At 52.9% G+C, this 15,942-nt stretch overlaps 2 protein-coding genes across 3 annotated transcripts; one reads left to right on the top strand and one right to left on the bottom strand.

Annotated features, from left to right (window-relative positions):
* Positions 1-68: 68 nt before the first annotated feature.
* Positions 69-8,409, top strand: SHMT1 (serine hydroxymethyltransferase 1). 2 transcript variants are annotated; one of them, XM_032231374.1, is made up of 12 exons: positions 69-175; positions 2,029-2,149; positions 3,000-3,145; positions 3,613-3,728; positions 3,843-4,003; positions 4,202-4,283; positions 4,672-4,884; positions 4,998-5,114; positions 5,997-6,119; positions 6,300-6,416; positions 6,841-6,951; positions 7,873-8,409. In XM_032231374.1, exons 2-12 carry the CDS (start codon positions 2,051-2,053, stop codon positions 8,043-8,045), a joined length of 1,458 nt encoding a protein of 485 aa, XP_032087265.1. In that variant the 5' UTR covers positions 69-175; positions 2,029-2,050; the 3' UTR covers positions 8,046-8,409. The 2 variants fall into 2 exon arrangements, with proteins under 2 accessions (XP_032087265.1, XP_032087266.1); XM_032231375.1 differs by having other exon boundaries at positions 74-175; positions 2,020-2,149.
* A 358-nt stretch (positions 8,410-8,767) lies between these two features.
* Positions 8,768-15,815, bottom strand: SMCR8 (SMCR8-C9orf72 complex subunit). The gene is made up of 2 exons (XM_032230656.1): positions 13,373-15,815; positions 8,768-12,127 (listed from the first exon to the last, which is right to left on the bottom strand). The coding sequence occupies exons 1-2, from the start codon at positions 15,706-15,708 to the stop codon at positions 11,674-11,676; spliced, it is 2,790 nt and encodes a 929-aa protein (XP_032086547.1). The 5' UTR covers positions 15,709-15,815; the 3' UTR covers positions 8,768-11,673.
* Between the last annotated feature and the right edge of the window lie 127 nt (positions 15,816-15,942).

The raw sequence follows: 15,942 nt of genomic DNA on the forward strand, positions 1-15,942 counted from the left end.
GTAGACTCCTCCGGGAGGGCCAGGCGAGCGCGCTGATTGGCTGCGGCGCGGGACAAGAAAGAGCTGGACGTTCCATCCCCCGAGCGCGCGGGGCCTCGTGGATTTAAGCCCGGGGTTCGCAGGGAGGCGCCTCTTTTTCGCGGGGGCGTCCGCCGTTGCACCGAGGATCTTCCCAGTAAGTATTATGGGTTGGAAAGGGGGGGGGCGCGGGAGAATCCTTCCCCTTTTCTTTCCTGTAGGATCTCTCGCCCTTTCTCTGTTGTGCAGAGGAGGGCTGCTTCTCTGCACAACAGGCGGAAATTCAACAGGTCGCTCCCGCTTTCTCTCCCCTGCCTCCCTGGCCTTTGCAGCCCATTGCAAAAAACGAGAGCCCCGGAGCCCTGCCAGGCTGTCACTCCCAGCTCGGGCGGTTGCAGATCGTTGGCAGCTATGGGACGCTGCCTCTGGGTCAGCCTGCCTGGAAAAGATGCATCAGAATATTATTACAATATACGAGCAATCTAATAGAATGGATCTCTGGTCCCGGGGATCGATTTCACATCCTCCTCCTCCTCCTCGGACACGTGTAATTTGCCTTCGTTGTGAGAATGCAATCTGCCTGCTGTGCGCAGATGTTAGACGGGTGCAGCGGGGATTTTAAAAACTTGGCAAGAGAACAGAGAGAGGGAGGCAGTTATGCAAAATGTGATTAAATAACTGAATAAGGTGATAAGGGAGGGTGAAAGAGAGGAATCGGGGTAAGCTGCTGATCATAATGTCAGTTTTCAGCATCGCAAAAGTTAGAAGCTATGCAACAAATCCAGATTCGCTCCCGAGATGCCAGGTAGGAGTAGGGTGTGAACTCTGGGAAGCAACAGGAGTTTGCACAGAAAGTTGTGTGCGACCTGGCAGTTTGGTGCCCTCCACATCTGACAGGGTCCCTTTCCATCCAGGGCCCTGGAAATGGGAAAGCTAAAAGAAGGATCGGAGGCCAGGCAGAATTTCAGCACTAATTACAACAGGGCTGGGAGCTTCCCGCAGACTTTTGCTCCTCTTAGAAAGTTAATGTATAACTTGGAAGTGGTAAAGACAGCCCTTCTTTGTCTAGGCAGAAATTCCTGGACGGAGGGAGGGAGGGAGGGAGGGGAGTCAGCTGATGGGCTGGTTGTGGAGCTCATCGCTTAGGACAAGGCTGTCTAATTTTGGTAACTCGAAGACTTGTGGACTTCCAATTTTCAGAATTCTGGGAGTTGAAGTCTACAAGTCTTAAAGTTGTCATGGGACATCCCTGCCTTAGGGACGCTTGCTACCCCCACCCTCTTGGGAGGCATCTCCAGAACTCTTTTTCTGCAGCTGTTAGTTGGGCCGTTATCCAGTAAGAACCAGACTCGGCTGGTTCCTTCCCTTTTTATTCCACTACCCCCTACCCCGTCCTTTATTCACACAACATGCTAAAAAGAAGATGGCTTAAAAGCACAAACACTGTGATGAATCCACGCAATCCCCTAAACCAGTTTTCCTCTCTACCGTAGCAACTTAAAAGATGTGCAGACTTCAGTTCCTGGCACGTGGGAAATTCTGGGAGTTGAAGTTCACCCATCTGAAAAGTTGGCCAGAGTGTGAAAGAACTGTTCTAGCCAAAATCTAATGGTTTTACAAACTGTGTAGAATTCAGAAGGCAACCAAGCCGCACCCCTTGTGAATCTGGAACACTGGTTAGGGAACCAAGCCACAACATCACAACATGGGCTGCAGATCTGCACCCCACCTTCCTGGATGTTTAGAACGGCTGGTTCGTTCATTCATTCATCAAATTTATACATCGCCCGTCTCACTGACATAACTCTGGTTTGCATTGATTCCCATCTTATAACTCTGCTTTCAAGAGAGACACACACACACACACCTGAAATCATTGCCTAAATGCAAAGCAGATACACTCCTTTTTCAGGGCGGTAACGGAATGCAGATTTTGTTCTTCGTTGCAAAATAACTTTGCGAGACGCAGCATTGGTGTTTTTGTTTTTTTACAAAATCAAGTTTTTGCAGGCTGCTAGCACTTCCCGCTGCCATGGCCAGCACAAACGCCGGCGGAGACCAGGCCACCAGGGACCTCTGGGCCTCTCACAACAAGATGGTGATGGAAGCCCTGGATACCAATGACCCCGAGGTAGGTGGCTCGTCCGTTCCCTTTGACTGGTGACCTCCACTTGGAGGGGACTGTATTGATCCGGGCGGGCAGAGGCCACTGACCGGCGGTGTGACGTTCAATCGAACGTTTTTAAGCTGGCTCAGCTTTTCCAACCTTGCGTAGGGAATAAGAGCAGCGAGGACAAAGTGTCCCAAGGTTGGGTTTGTTGCAATCGGTGGCTTGCGCTCCTCTGAGTAAAGAGCTGCAGTGTCACTGCTGGTTCAGCTCACGTGGGAAGCTCCAGGGGACGCCTCCATTCTCCCCTCTGGCTATCCGGGAAGAACGTCACCGGAATATTGGCTCACCTTCCCGAATTGCTGTAATTGACTCACTCAGGGAATTTTATACCTGCGCTTCAGAAATCTTTCGCAATCAGAACAACAGAGTTGGGGGTGGGTGGGGGGTACCTTGGAGGTCTTCTAGTCCAACTCCCTGCTCAAGCAGGACACCCCTATATCATTTCAGACAGGAGGTTTTCACAAGGGATGTTCAAAAATATTTACTGTGATGCTACAAAGATAGCATGCCAACTGATCAAACCAGATATTCACGGCGGCCCACCCAATGCAAAGCAAGATCTATCGTTAATTGTTTAGGAAACTTGGAATCTGTGGGCAGTTAAATATGCGAAGCGCCTCACTCTCTCAAGATGAACTATAACCTTTGTACTATACTCCCTACTACATCCTTTACATCCCGACCCGGGCTGGGGACCGGTGGTGAAGAACTTCCTTCCCTTGGAAGGGGGTGCATGCCCTGCCTTCTCACCCCCCAGATAGAGACCCCTCTGGATCCTGTTCCAGCAAGCCCCTTTTTCTGCCCTCCCCAGGTCTACGATATTATCAAGAAAGAGAAACGGCGGCAGAGGGTCGGGTTGGAGCTGATCGCGTCGGAAAACTTTGCCAGCCGAGCTGTTCTGGAAGCCTTGGGCTCCTGCCTGAACAACAAATACTCGGAAGGATATCCGGGGCAAAGGTGGGGCTGGGAAGGATAGGGGCTGGGGTTGAAGAAGACCCTTTGACCAAACAACACCCCCCCCCCCCAGGCTGCACCTGAGGCCTGTAAAGGGGATGTCAGGAGCAACCTGTTTTCCCTCTTCCCCATCCGTGTTATTGAATGCAGTCCTTGACTTAAAACCGGGCACTTGATTTGCAGAATTATTGGCCCTGTGGTGGGGGTCAGAACTGGCTACGTTATGAGTGGGTAATAATCAGATCTACGGTCTTCTAGTCTCTTCCCGGGGACGTTTTCTGGTTCACACGTAGCTGTGCAACCTTCTCAATGTGGCTGTTTTCAGTCTTCTTGTCTTTGGAGATTTCTCCCTGCAAATACACGTATTCCCAAGTGTTTCTCACCCTTAAGCTATGCGGACTTCAACTCCCAGAGTTTCCCAGCCATCCATCGGTGGCTAAAGCGTCTGTTTTTGTTCGTTTCTTTGTTAGATATTACGGTGGGACAGAATTTGTCGACCAGCTGGAAAGGCTTTGCCAGAAGAGAGCCCTGGAGGCCTATGGGCTAGACCCACAGAAGTGGGGGGTCAACGTCCAGCCCTACTCAGGTATTTCGCAAGCTCTTCTGGAACGGACGTCGGTGGGGGTCGTTACGCGTGCCCAGCAGGGCTAGTTTCACCAGACCGAACCAGAGTTTGAACTCGGTGTCCCTCTGTTTTTAGGGTCCCCCGCAAACTTCGCTGTGTACACCGCCCTGGTGGAGCCCCATGGGAGGATTATGGGGTTGGATCTGCCAGATGGGGGTCATCTCACCCACGGCTTCATGACCGACAAGAAGAAAATCTCTGCCACGTCCATCTTCTTCGAATCCATGCCCTACAAGGTGAGCTTCGTGCCATCTTGAGAGAGACAGAGAGACTCGCCTGTGGGAAATTGGCTCTAGAGTTTGTGCAAACTCCTGGTGAAAAGAATTGGGGATGGTGGGAGCCTCAATGTGTTTTCAATGAGCTTTTCCTGGCTTCTCATTCCCCCCCCCTCTTATTTTGAAAGCCCCCCTCTTAACCTCTTCATTTCGCTTCAGGTCAACCCGGAAACGGGCTACATTGATTATGACCGACTGGAGGAGAACGCCCGCCTCTTTCATCCAAAGCTGATCATTGCAGGTGAGGCTCCTTCTCTTCCGCTCCCCGGGGTTATTACTCAGAGGTCATCTACTTGGGCCTGGGCGCCCTTCCCCAGGTTGTGCTTTCAACCCTCTATAAGCGGTTTACAGAGTCAGCATATTGCCCCCAATAACAATCTGGGTCCTCATTTTACCCACCTCGGAAGGATGGAAGGCTGAGTCAACCCTGAGCCGGTGAGATTTGAACTGCAGAACTGCAGTCAGTTGAAGTAGCCTGCAGTGCTGCATTTAACCACTGTGCCACCTCGGCTCTAGGGCCTTCCGTGTCAGGAGGAGCCCCGTCCTAGAAGCAGGCCCGGGGGCCCCCCCGCTGGCATCTCCTTCCCTGGAGCCCTTCGGAGTCACCCTCGCCCTCTCTCCCACCCTAGGGGTCAGCTGCTACTCCCGGAATTTGGACTACGCCCGGATGAGGAAGATCGCGGACGAGAACAGCGCCTACCTCATGGCCGATATGGCTCACATCAGTGGCTTGGTGGCTGCCGGCGTGGTGCCCTCCCCTTTCCAGCACTGCGACGTGGTCTCCACCACCACCCACAAAACCTTGAGGGGCTGCCGAGCTGGCATGATCTTCTACCGGAAAGGTGAGAGAGTTGAAGCGAGCAGGTAATTGATATTCCCGCTTCCTGGGCTGGAACCCCTGGAGAAGATGGGGAGGCACCCAGCGTCTTCCAAGCACCCTTCTTTCCTTCTCTAGGCGTCCGAAGCGTGGACCCCAAAACGGGGAAGGAGGTCCTGTATAACCTGGAAAGTCTCATCAACCAGGCGGTCTTCCCCGGTCTCCAGGGAGGCCCTCACAATCACGCCATCGCAGGTGAGCTTCCCTGGAGAAGAAGACAGTCAGATCCTGGGAACTGGGAGGGAGGGAGGAAGAAGGAAAATTGGCCAACGTGTTCCTGCCCACTTCCTTCGCACTCAGAGCAAGAAAACGTTGGGGAAATGGGTTTCATTCCCACCACCGGAGGTCCGTTCCTTGTGGCCAGAATGCTTTGCATGAATGCATGAGCCGAGGTGGCGCAGTGGTTAGGGTGCAGTACTGCAGGCCACTTCAGCTGACTGCTATCTGCAGTTCAGCGGTTCTAATCTCACCGGCTCAAGGTTGACTCAGCCTTCCATCCTTCCGAGGTGGGTGAAATGAGGACCCGGATTGTTGGGGGTGAGATGCTGACTCTGTAAACCGCTTAGAGAGGGCTGAAAGCCCTATGAAGCGGTATATAAGTCTAACTGCTATTGCTATCTATCATCTATCATCTATCTATAATCAATCTATCTATCTATCAATCTATCTATCTATCTATCTATCTATCATCTATCAATCAATCTATCAAATCTATCAATCTATCTATCATCCATCTATCTATCTATCATCTATCTATCTATCTATCTATCTATCTATCTATCTATCTATCTATCTATCTATCATCTCTCTATCTCTCTATCTATCTCTCTCTCTATCTATCTATCTATGTATCTATCTATCATCTATCTATCTGGGTGAAATGAGGACCCAGACTGTGGGGGCGAGATGTTGACTCTGTAAACCGCTTAGAGAGGGCTGAAAGCCCTATGAAGCGGTATATAAGTCAAACTGCTATTGCTATTTCCAATCCCTGTTTGGCACGGCCCGTCCCCCAGGGGTGTTGTTGTACAGAGCCACTACTGAATCCATCTTCCATTCTTGGGGGGGTCGGGACAGGAATCGCCGTGGCTTTGAAACAAGCCATGACTCCTGAATTCAAGACCTACCAGCAACAGGTGGTGGCCAACTGCAAAGCCTTGTCAGCCGCGCTCACCAGCTTGGGATACCACATCGTCACCGGTAAGAAAATGTCCTTCTCCGGGACAATTCCCACACCGTTTCTTTCCGAATAAACATCAAACAGGATTGTGTTGTTCGGCAGCCACCTGTATAGTTCTCCTCCGGCGTCTTCTCCAAAGCACACGGGGCAACGCTTTAGCCGCTGTTCCTCCCCCCCCCCCCTTTCGTCTCTCTTTGCAGGGGGCTCTGACAACCACTTGATCCTGGTCGATCTGCGCAACCGGGGCACGGATGGTGGGCGAGCTGAACGGGTCCTGGAGCTCTGCGCCATCGCCTGCAACAAGAACACCTGTCCAGGTGAGGGAGGCTCAGCCAGGAGGGACGCACTTCAGGGTTTTTTTGCTAGCGTTGGGGTTTACAAGGACGGTGGGCTTTGCTTGGTGCCACCGCTAGGACCTTCTTACCCGGGGAAGACAACGCAGTGGCTAACAGCGACCCCCCCCCAAGCCTTGCGGTCAGGGAAGCTGAATTCTGGCAATCCCAGCTTCCGTCCTTTAGGGGGTAGGAGATGGGAAGTGGGAGGGACGGAAATCGGACAGCCGCGTTCTTCCATCCCCAGACTGATAGTCACGAGGGGAGTTGGAACACAGCCACCCTCGTGTTAAAGCCGGTTTAAGGTAGGCCTTCGAGACCGAACCGCAGTCACTGAGCACAGCTGCTTTCAGGAAGGACCCTCCGCTTAAACCCCCACCTGTTTTCTTTCCTGCCATCGAATCCCTAGGAGACAAAAGTGCTTTGCGCCCCAGTGGGCTGAGACTGGGGACCCCGGCCCTCACCTCCAGAGGACTCCTGGAAGAAGACTTTAGAAAAGTGGCCCACTTCATTCATAAAGGTAGGCTGGTCATTTTACCTGCTAGCTTGCCTGCCCTCTTCCCTTCCTCCCTTTCTTAGGCCGAGCGCTTATTGTGTGAATCCTGGAGGGGGGGGGGGTAGTGAAGTGCTTTAAGGCAGAGCTCTCTAATCTTGGCAACTTTTAAGATTTGTGGAGTTTGAATCCCAGCCTGTGCTGGCTGGGGAATTCTGCGAGTTGGAAGTCCGCATGTCTTAAAATTGCCAAGGTTGATAGAACCTGACTTTTAAGGCAGTGTTTCTCAACCTTGGCAACTTGAAGATGTCCGGACTTCAACTCCCCAGAATTCCCCAGCCAGCATCTTCAAGTTGCCAAGGTTGAGAAACACTGCTCTATGAGCTGTGGTGGCGCACTCTGTGGACAGAGTGCAGTACTGCAGGCTCCTTCTGCTGCCTGCCAGCTGCCTGCAGTTTGGCAGTTTAAATCCCACCAGGAAGGAGGGAGGGAGAGAAGAAAGGAGGGAAGGAAGGAAGGAATGTAGGAGAGAAGGAAAGGGGGAAGGTAGGAGGAAAGGAAGGTTGAAAGGAAGGAGAGGAGGAGAGAAGGAGGGAAGAAAGGAGGGAAGGAAGCAGGGAAGGAGGAGGGAAGGAGAGAAGGAGACTGCGTTTAAGAGAACTGGGTGAGAACTTAGGGGAGGGGAGGGGAGAGCTCCCTGCCTGCTTGTGGTTTGCAAAGCTGCAGAAATGTAATCTTTAACCTAGAACAGGCTCCTTTGAGGAGTGGGGGGCTCCCCTCCTCTGGCATCATTGAGGCCAAGTCCAATCAGAGGAACCCTTTTGTTTCTTGCCTCCTAGAGATTTCATTCCACGCGGTGGGAATAAGCATCCTTCCACCCTATTCCTCGGTCTTGTTTTCAGTGAGCTGCTTCAGATCAGGCAGGTGTCTCTCTCTTCCCCCCTACAGGTATCGAGCTCACCTTGCAGGTCCAGGGCGACATGAGCCCCAAGGCCACCCTGAAGGAGTTCAAGGAGAAGTTGGTGACGGAAGAGAAGTATCGAGGGCTGCTGAAGTCCCTCGAGGCAGAGGTGGAGGCCTTCGCCGATTCCTTCCCGCTTCCCGGCTTGCCTGTGTTGTAAAGGAGCCACATCTGGAATGGCGGCACCCCCACCCCTGCTGTCCTCTTGCAACGGGACCCTCCCTGCCCCCCCAATAATCGTCTTTGGTTTCCCTTGGCTTGGCCTCCGCTTTTATAACCCGTTTTTAACCAAATTCTGTTCCTCCCCCTTTGTAAAAAGAAAAATGCGCCAGAGGAAATGGCAAGGGAAATGGAAGGAAGGCGGATTTTAGCCCCCATCCTCTCTGGAACTATTAATGACAGGCCGGTGTGTGTCCCCCGCGCCCCTCCAGGCAGCATTGCCTTCTTTTCTTGGGGAGTGAAATCCCAGGTCAATGAATGCGAGGTTCACTCTTAGGAAAGGGGAAAAAAAATCATTTTAAATGGGAGAGAAGGAAAGTTAATAATCCAGCTGAGTGAGTTGTATTTTTATGGAGTTTGGCATCTGGGGCAGAGGTGTTATTTTGAGGGACGGCTCCATGTTTAGTCGAGGTGGCGCAGTGGTTAAATGCAGCACTGCAGGCTACTTCAGCTGACTGCAGTTCTGCAGTTCAGCGGTTCTAATCTCACCGGCTCAGGGTTGACTCAGCCTTCCATCCTTCCGAGGTGGGTAAAATGAGAACCTGGATTGTTGTTGGGGGCAATACGCTGACTCTCTGTAAACCGCTTAGCGAGGGCTGAAAAGCCCTATGAAGCGGTATATAAGTCTAACTGCTATTGCTATAGTCAATGGCTTTTGGGAAAGTAATTCTGCAAGATTCCTTAAAAAAAATGTGTAAATTAAGGCTCAATCATCAGACCAAAAGTATCTTCAAAAGGTTAAATCGTGGCGACTGGACCAAAGTTTATTAAAATGGAGCTTTTCCGTTACTCGTCCAAATAACTCCTTCAGAAACTCCCTGCAGTCTGTATGGCAAGAGTTGGGTCATTCCAAGGACTCTGCCTACCCAAAATCTTCATCCTGACTTAAGAAGTCACACTTGGATGAGCCACAAAATGTCTCAGTTTTAATAAACTCTGGTCCAGTTGCCATCATTTAACCCTTTTCAGATACTCCTTGAAAAGTTTTCGGACTCGTCTCAGAGAGTTTTTCCACATTGTGCTCTTTCGCCCTTTGACCTCGTGGGAAAAAGAAGAAATAGCACAATTGTGTAAAAGGTTTTCAAGCAGAAGATGCTACCTAGGCCTCTTGCCGGAAAAAATAAACAAACACGTTGATGCCACAGGAGAAGCATCTCTTCTGGAGATCCTTTGGAGAGAAGTTGGGGGGGAGCAAATTGTTCTCCAAACTGTTTTGCGTCAAGTTACAGAATTTATTGCCACAATTTATAGGGATGACCACATGGCTGAAGCAGGAGGTGGCCTACCTTCCATTCACCTCGCAGCCTTTTTGGGAAACCTGGCGGTTGGCCAGGGAGGGAGGCAGGAAGCTAAACAATGTGGGGATTTTAATTTCCTCTGGTATGCCTGAGCTTCCCACGGTTTGTACTTCCAATTCCCAAAAAGCAGATGTGCCATTCAAGGAAAGGGGCGCTTTTAATGACAAGCCGAGCAACATATTTGACACCAAATTTCTCCCCACTTGCAATTTCTCTCCCCACCCGCCACCGACAGCTGCCTTCACTGTACTAGATGCAGAAGCCCAAACAGACGGTCAGGACACTTTTTACTAAGCACAATAAAATTAAGGATTTTACCACGAGTGCATGGGTTATATAAGCTTTAAAAAATACAACAATATATATAGATATATATTTGTATTCCAAAAAATATTTGCGCCCAAATAAATAATTTCCTTTTTAAATATACACTTTTTTTTTTAAAGTCACAGTCACTTGGTGTGGAATATTATTTCATCCAGTTCTTGCTCAGGATGTGACTCAATAGCCAGAACGCGTCAAGGCTGCCTGGGTTTCTCTGAAGGGTCCCAGTTTTTACTGCGAAAGCCCTGGGACCAAACCAGAAAACCAAACATGCAGAGATGAGAGACGCTGCCTGGGGAGTGAGGGTGTTAGTGGGGAGTGGCAAACGGGGGGGCGGGAATTGGCAATAGGAGGAAAGTGGGGAGGTGGAGCCTTTTCTCTCTAGGGACCCCTGGAAGGGCTGTGCTACATCGACAGATACTACAAGGGCAGGCCAGCCAGCACCAGGCCAACTCAAGCGAGGTCTACGTATAGTCGCAGCAACTACAAAGCGACTCCAGGTGGCTCTCAAAAGGCCCTGGAAGGGCACAGCCACTCAGCTACCGAGCTGCATTCCTAAAGGAGTGATCCGCAACCTTGGCCATGATCAGAGGTGGGGGATTTCAACTCCCAGAATTCCCCAGCCAGCAGTCCACACCTCTGACGGTGGCCAAGGTTGTGGAACGCTGCCCCAAAGTTAAAGGAGCCCCCTAAAAACACTCTGGTGCCTAAAAAAAATCAGATGACGCTTTCCAGCCAACTCTCGGGGGATTGCAGGGAAACAAGTTTTAGGGTTTCTTCAATATGCCCAGAAACAGAACATTTTATTTCCAAATCTGCTCCCTGGTCTTGCTGAAATGCAACAATTCTTTGTTGCTGTGCCAGTAGGGATGACATCAATGAAACTGGCAACACAACCAACCCTCCCCAGACATTTCATTGGGAGGAAGAAGAAATCGATGTTGGAAATCTTTTCCAAATGAGTAAACGAAGTGCACTCCCAAAAGCTTTCTCAAACTTGGGTCTTGTGCAATCCTGACCTTCCACAGGAGGAAAAACTGGTATGTTTTCAGCATGAGCTGGAATATTTTCAAGAGCAAAGAACAAAGATCTTGATCTACAGTGTTCTTTGCCAGCAAGCGAAGGGCTGTTTGAGCCGCTTCCTTTATTAGCCAAGATCTAAGCCGCTATCTAGAGCAAAGGAATTGTTGTCTTTGGGTGCATCCATGCCGATGCTGGGAGGTCACTGGACCCGGCCAATGTGGGGTTCAAAACTCTTAGGTGTCAGATTATGGGGAACAGTGCAGTGCTTCAATTTCACAAAAGGGTCTACACAATGCAGCTGACAGTCTGAGCAACTCTTAGGCTGTGCCCTGCCCAAACACCAAGCCACGTTAGGTTGTTACCCAAGGGCCACCCGTATCCACATTCAGAAGTGCAACACAATAGTGAGTTTCCCTTTTGAGTCGATCGCCCCGCCCCCAATTCAACTCCCAAAGCCGCCTCAGCGAATCAGAAACTTCCTATTCAGTTTCCGAACGCTGCCCTCTGTTCAAAAAAGGGGAGTAAAACCAACAAGGCCGCTGTGTCATTTCAAATGTGACAAGACAATTGCCCAAATAATAAATTCACATTAGTTGGAATATTATCCCACATGCAAGGAGATACCCTGGAGATAACCCCACCGATCTGCAAAAGACACGACAGGAAAAACTTGCTCACAAATTCGGTGTCCCAGCTTCCTCAACTCTATGACTGCCCGCCACATTCATGCCCCGTGTGCAATGCCACTCTCCTGCCTTTTAAGAGCAACCTGGCAGTGGTACCCGACGTCTGGAGTCTCGCTGTAATCTCTATCGCTCTCAGGATTCCCACGGGACAGTCCTGGAACGGTGGAAGCCTGTTAATGGCCACAGACGAATGTGGGATGAGGAGGGAGACATTGGCAGGGCAGGCTATGGATGCCGCCTAAATTTTGTACAAAGAGCTGGGCAGGTAATCGAACCTGAGCACGGGGCAAACCCCGCGGATGGGATCCTGAATGTACTGCAATTTCAGAAGCTCGGCCAGATACTGGACCACTCTGCGGTCCTCGTTTGCCAGACCCAGCTGGACTTTCAAGAAGTTCTCCCGCCGCGCGGTGACAGAGTCCTCCGTCTCTCCCTCCCGGATGGGGAGGTGCAGGTGATGGCAGAAAGCGTAGAGGAAGGCCTTGGAGCAGAGCTGGGTGAGGAGGGCCTGGACGTGCATGTGGTAGGTGCTCCCCCGCTTGATCTGGGTGCGGTGGTCGGCCAGCCGGAGGATCAGATGCCCCCGGTACTGCGGACAGCGGAGGGTCTTGTGGTCGGCGTCCAGCACGCTGATGTATCGGCTGTATCGGCTGAGAGAATGCATCATGTTGGGGCCACCTGGAGAGGTTGACCTGGAAAGAGAAGAAGGAACAGGGGCAAATGGGGAGGCTGAGACAGAGTGAAGCGTCTTAAGAGGAGGAGCCAACATTAAACTCTCTCAAAGGCCACTATTGAAAAGGATTTTATAGGCCCTTCTCTAGTGCACTTTCTGGGGAGATCTTAGCTAAAGAATAGGATACCTTATTGCCTTTCAACAGCTCATTCCCTTATCTAAGTTTACCTAACCTCTTCCCCATATCCCAGCATTGGTTAGAACAGAATGAAGGGAACGGAGATCACGCCTGCACAATTTCCTCCTTTGCTTACTTAATGGGGCAGACAAACCAATTGAATACATAAATGAATTTATGATCGTGGCTGTTCAAATCTCAGCCTGGCCACGTCCACCGAAACTTGAGAAAGTTACTGGTGACTTTTAGCAAAACTGCAAGTTCCTCTTTCTCTTCTCAGGCTGTCGTTCAGGTTTAGTGCCTGCCCAAACACAGGAAACCAGCAACCTTTTCTTTTCAGTCAGTTATAGCAATAGCAGTTAGACTTATGTACCGCTTCATAGGGCTTTCAGCCCTCTCTAAGCGGTTTACAGAGTCAGCATATCGCCCCCAACAATCTGGGTCCTCATTTCACCCACCTCGGAAGGATGGAAGGCTGAGTCAACCTTGAGCCGGTGAGATTTGAACAGCCGAACTGCAGATAACAGTCAGCTGAAGTGGCCTGCAGTACTGCACCCTAACCACTGCGCCACCTCGGCTCTTCAACCAGCTAATCAACTGGTTGGCAGGAGACAAGCAGACAAGATTCTGTCAGGCACACCTGCCGGAGTTGTTTGCTGAGATGGGCAGCTACAGAAACAGAATAAATAAACAAAACAGGTTCGCCACTTTGCTCCACCCTGGCCTTATTTCTCAATTTAGTTCTCCAGGCTCAGCTTTCTTTCGATCCACCTTCCTTACGACCCCCAAGTGTTGGCTAAAGAACATCCCTCAAACCATATTTGAACAGGATATTTATGTATAAGAAGGATAAACATGCCAATACACAGCACTCTTCTACTTCCACACTTCACTGGCCAGTCCAGTCAGCCGGCCAATACCAGCAGAGGCCCATTTCAGATCCTGCCACTCAAGAAAGCAAGGTCAGAGGACAGGAGGAGCAGGCAATTCTCTCCATGGTGTGATATGGTGAGGAAAGGTGCTAAGGCAGGACATTTCCACAAGTAACCCCCTCATGGGAGAAGGTCCGAGGGCCTGAAATGTTACCTTTGGAGCCCCACCAGCTTCCACTTCTGGAAGTCCGTGATCTGCAAAGGCGAGGTGGCCCAGTGCTTCACGGGCTTGGCGTAGGCTCCGGAATTGGGGATGAAAATGGAGAGGGCGGTGATGAGCTTCTCCACAGTGGCCTTGTCTTCTCCCAGCACCACCAGGGTCCTCCCGCTCAGCAGAGAGTAGATAGCGGGCTGGGCGAAGGGGTACTGCCGGATGAAGCGCAAGGCGCTCTGCCCGGCCTTCTTGGACTTTTCTCCCGCGAGAGCAGCAGGGGACGGGGTCCGGTCGGAGTTGGTGGACGCCGCGCTGCTCATGTAACTCATGGAATCCGAGCACTTATCCAGGCTCGTTTTTCTGGTTTCTCGGCCGTCACAGAGGTAATGGGGATCGAGTTCATAGGCAAGGAGGCCTCCCAGGACCCCATCGTGGGAGCAGTCTGTGAAGTTCACCTGAAACCCCGCGTCACCCGGTCTGTATGGCTGTGGGGGGATGCTGACCACGCCGTCGTCATCACCGTGTCCGGGAGTCACACTGGCTTGACCCTCGAGGAAGTTGGGGCTCTCTTTGCCGATGCAGCAAGAAGCATCCCCCGCAGGAGCTTCAGGCGCAGGGCTGCCTTCCACTTCCTCTTCGGTGCTGTCCAGATTTAATTCGCGGTTGAACAGGAAGCCTTCCTCTTCTTCGCCACCGTAAGGATCTTCGTTAATGGCACTTGGGTAGCTTGCTTTAAAATCGTCTGGGATCAGGGCCTCCGAGGGGCAGGTACTGAGGACTTCGATGCTGTCCCCGCTTATGGTCCTGTTGCTGGCAGCTTTGTCCCTCACCACGGGGGGGCTGGGGGGCGCTTGTAGCAAGCCAGACTGACTTTCAGAGTGGACGGAAGTTGTGGCCGATCTCTCCGTTCCCAAAACTTCAATGCTTTCGCCGCTGCTGACGCTCCCTTTCAGGTCGACATCTAGAAGTTCGACGTTGTCATAAGGGACGGGGTGGGAGACCTCTGGGTCTTGGCCGCCTCCGACTTCTGGATCCATCTTAATCGGCACAGACTCCACACTAGATTTGTAAGAGGCAAGATCGACGAGTATCTTAGGACTCGGGCAGCTTTCCAAACAAGCCACGTTGGGCGGCTCCAGGTTCTGCCCCGGACTGACTTCAAAGGGCTTTTCCTGCTGCTCCTCGTCCAAGAGAGACACGTCTTCGAAAAGGAAGCCGGCGAACGCCTGCTGCTTCAGGAGGGCTCTGCTGATGCGGTTGATCAGGAGGTAGCAGACGTCGCCCCGGAACATCTTCTCGATGCGGTGCAACCGGTCGAGGGTCTGGCTGAAGGACTGTTCCTCACAGAGCTCCTGGAGAGTTTTCAGCTTCTTGTCGAAGCATTTGCTGGACTTGGCTGGGATGAGCTTCGGGGTGTAGGAGGAGCCCTGGGCAGAGGGCGGGGGCAACGTATCATCAACCGGTGATTCCGGCTGGGCGTCCTCTCCGGTCGGCTCGCAAGGAGGCCCACTGGCCTGCTTCCGCTGTCCGGGTGGATAGGACTGGATCTGCCGCAGGAGGTCACGGTGCTCGATGATGGCCTTCTCCACGCTGGCCAGCTCGTTGGCCTTCTCGATGGCCCGGCTGGAGTAGCACCCTTTGGCCAGGCTGTGCTTCTGCAGCTCGGTCTCACGGTGCAACACAGCCCGGGTGTAGTCCAGGTCGTGCAGCTTCTTCTCCAGCTCGCGGGCGAAGGCCCTGCGGTTGCCGTCCTTCAGCCCCTCCGAGGTGCCCGAGAACTGGGCCGAGAGCTCCGGGAAGAGGTGCATGACCTTGCGCTCGTCGGCCGACACGTAGGCCAGGCAGAAGGGCCGCACGAAGCCACGCGCCTCCAGGTCGTAGAGCGTCAGGTGGTGCACGTAGGCGAAGGCTCCGGCCTTGGAGTCGCCCAGCACCACCTGGGAGTCCCGGGCGAAGCGCAGGCGCGGGTAGGGGCCTCCGGGGGCCGCCCCCGCCGCGCAGGCCTGGTAGTCCACCGACATGATGCGCAGCGCGAAGTAGTTCAGGTCGAAGCCGCCCGGAGCCTCCACTGCCGGCACCGTCAGCAGCGGCTGCGGGCCCACCTGCTCCGAGAACTCGGCTACCAGCAGGAAGTCGCGCGGGAACGGCGGCGGGGAACCCTCCGGGCCGCCCCCCAAGCCGCCTCGCCGGGACCACGGGTGGGCGCCGCGGCCTGGCGCGGGCAGCAGCGGCACCGAGTACTCCTCGGGCAAGCCCGGCTCGCGTGCCGCCGCCGCTGCCTCCTCAGCCGCCGCCTCCTCCTTGGCGAAGGCCACCACGTCGGGCGCGCCGATCATCCTGGCCGGGGAACGGGGATCGCGGCCTGGCCCGCCCGAACCGCCGCCGCCGCCGCCGCCGCTACCTCAGTTTGCCAGCCGCCGCCAGGCGGCCATCTTCGAGTCACATGACCCGTGGGCTGGGGACCTTGGCCCCGGAAGCAGTCGCGCCGAAAGTGGGGGGGGGGCTGACAGCCGCCTTCTGCGATTGATAGGCTGAGTGGGTTGATTGACATGGACGGAGTAGGGGCGGAG

This window comes from Thamnophis elegans, chromosome 14, assembly GCF_009769535.1.
Source record: "Thamnophis elegans isolate rThaEle1 chromosome 14, rThaEle1.pri, whole genome shotgun sequence".
Taxonomy (NCBI): domain Eukaryota; kingdom Metazoa; phylum Chordata; class Lepidosauria; order Squamata; family Colubridae; genus Thamnophis; species Thamnophis elegans.